This window comes from Condylura cristata, unplaced genomic scaffold (assembly GCF_000260355.1).
Source record: "Condylura cristata isolate star-nosed mole 26May11 unplaced genomic scaffold, ConCri1.0 scaffold00021, whole genome shotgun sequence".
NCBI lineage: Eukaryota > Metazoa > Chordata > Mammalia > Eulipotyphla > Talpidae > Condylura > Condylura cristata.
The window spans coordinates 22,857,315-22,860,151 of record NW_004567122.1 but is presented as its reverse complement, the minus strand read 5'-3'; the positions used below and the strand labels follow the sequence as shown (position 1 = coordinate 22,860,151).

Genomic DNA, 2,837 nt, shown 5'->3' with positions numbered 1-2,837 from the left:
GAAAATATACATACAATTATTTGCCTTTCTAATTCCTTTACCAATAATTTATATGTGATAATAAGTGGACACTTCTATAATAAAATAATTTACCTAGTGGAAAACAAAGTATAAAAATAAGAAATGTATTAAGAAAGTCTCTTTCGGAGTTGTTGACAGGCTAGCAAATTTATAATTAATCCTAATAAAAGTCTTCAGCACTGTAATACTTTTGTTTTCTAGTCTTCCAATTTCAGTTCCTTACCTCTTTATATTCAATTTTACCAATTTAATGCTGTTTCTATAAATATTTAAATACACTTTTAAAAAAGATGGTAAAAATACATACACGCATACTAAAGCACATATAGCATGCACACACACAAAATACAAAGCAGCAAAAAGTACCTATGTACATATTTTTTTCAAATGTTTTCATGAATTGATTGCCTTTCCTTTCCTTTTTTTTTTTTTAAGATTTTATTCATTTATGCATACAGAACTGAGGCACAGGCCAGAGGTGCAGGGGGGGTGAGAGGATTCATCAGAGACAGTGGAATAGGCAGACTGATGAAGTACACCACTGAGGGGAGCAGTGGGCGATACAGGAGAGGTCGGCTGCACCATGTGGATCACGGTCTGGGCCAGGATAGAACTGGCACTGAGGAGATGGCAGCTAACTTCCCAGTACTGTGTTTTAACCCTTTGCGCCACCAGGGAGGACCCTCTTTTAAAACTTTGAAGCAGATATTCCTTAAAGTGTAATGTAAAATAATCTTTATAAAATATAACAACATTAGGAGAGTGATAGTAAATGCATTCCCTAACATGGGTCTCAACCACAGTGAGTATTTTTGGATAGATTTAACAACCATTTGAAAAAGAATTTTTTCCAAAGGGGTAAAAAATATAAACCTACCTTCTAATGCTCTGGTGTCATTTTTAAAAACTTGTTTTCTAGTCCTGTGCAGTGTTCTAAAGAGCTGCAAAACCTGTAATGAAAATCAGAATTCAAACTTCAAAGGAAAAAAATTTCACATTCTACCTAGTTATAAGGATTAAGTAGCATTTTTCTGTTTGTTTCTGGGCCTATTATCCTCAAAATAGCAGAGGAGTTGAAATAGGTAAAAATCAAGGTTTGTGAAATAACTTTCAAGTTATTATTTCAAAAAATTTGCTTCATGTACAAAATTAATACAATGTCCTGTGAAACAAAACAATATAAAGACGGTTAGAAAGTTAATGTCCCTCTTTCAAAAACCAGTCCATAAGGGAACTAACTTTACTAGTCTGATATGTAGTTGTTTTCATTTTTATTAACTTATTAAGTCTTCATCTGCTCTTAAAGTCAAACACACGTATACATACTAATGAATTTATTGCATCTTAAAAGAGTCTAAAGGAGGAGGTTTTCTAGGCAAGTTAAACAGTGATTTCTTAAAAGAGAAATAGAATTCTGAGCCCTACGAATATTTGAAATATCTGCTAAAAAAACACACACACAAAAAAACTATTAACAAAGAGAAAAGAGTGTGGCATTTTAGTAAAAGACAGACTGTAGAGAGGTTTAGTGACAGACAGGCCAAGGCAGCCTCAACCTTCTCAAGTCGAAAACAGTACTCATTATTTCCTTATTATTGCTCTTTCTCATTTCTTCTCAATTTCAGTATGGAAGACCCCAAATTTCTGAGGTAGAAATCTCTAAATCTTATTTCAAATCTACTTTACTCTTCATGTAGAAACTTGAGGTCTCTCTAGACTTACATGTTTTATCCATCCCTGAAAATTAAGTTCAGACTCCCCATCTTTTGCTTAGTCTACTCATCAAAATTTGTCACTTTACCACCGTTCTTTCCTTTTCTCCAGTTCATTCACAGATAATAATATCTAACATCTACTGAGAATGTATTGTGTGGTAGGTACCATTTAAAATATTTTACATTTTACGCATATTTGAAAAGTTACAACATCAACGGGTAACACCAAAACAGTAACAGGGAGCAAAAACAATAAAAATCAAATCAAATCAAACAACTATAATGAACTTCTTCAGAAATATACTCCTGCAAAATGGAATATAATAAAATGGAATAAAAAAAGTTTTAGTAAATAAAAAAAGGTATATTCAGAACACTCCCAAAGCTCTTGGATAGACAGAATTGAGAAACGTAGCAAAGTTTAAGTTGAGAAAAGCTACTCAGAAAGTAAAAAATAAAAATTCAGAGATAGAAAAACTGAGTGAAGGAAAGATTTTAAAAAATTCAGAATACTCCAGATGACCAAACATATACAATACTATAATTTCCAAGAGTTGAGAACAGATAAAACAGGTGAAAATAAGAGGGGAATCAAGAAAATGTCATCAATTGAGGCATTTGAATTACTATAAATTGAAAGGGCGCCACCAAGTGTCCAACCCATACCATAGAACACCATGAGGTAAGGTCAGTGCAGTGCTGATAAAAGAAAACTGAGAGAAAAAACAATTCACACAAAAAAGGAGAGAAAATCAGAATGACACCTACCTTTAAAATAGCATCACTGTGAGAAATTAATGGTATAGTGCCTTCATGTTTAAAAAAAAAATATATCTAACTTAGAACACCATATATAGTCAGACTATTACCTAACTGCAAGAGCAAAGTGATACATTCAGAAATTCATGAAATGTCTTATCTCCTGTACATCCTTCTTGGAGATCTATAGAAGAACGTACCCCACTTAAACAAGGTGATGAACCCTGAAGAACAAAATGTGGGAACAAGGCAGACAGGTGGCCTGACAGCACAGGAGAGGCAGAGATGCTGGTGAGGGACAAATACAGGTTAGGATTTGTGTAGCCAGTCTAACAACAGGGT

General features: G+C 33.5%; 1 protein-coding gene across 1 annotated transcript in view; it reads right to left on the bottom strand.

Moving 5' to 3' along the window:
- Nucleotides 1-2,837, bottom strand: part of LYRM7 (LYR motif containing 7) — a 15,169-nt gene that overhangs the window by 9,272 nt on the left and 3,060 nt on the right. The window contains exon 2 of the mRNA XM_004686506.2: nt 899-971. Coding sequence (XP_004686563.1) covers nt 899-971 — 73 coding nt within the window. The remainder of the gene's footprint in view (nt 1-898; nt 972-2,837) is intronic.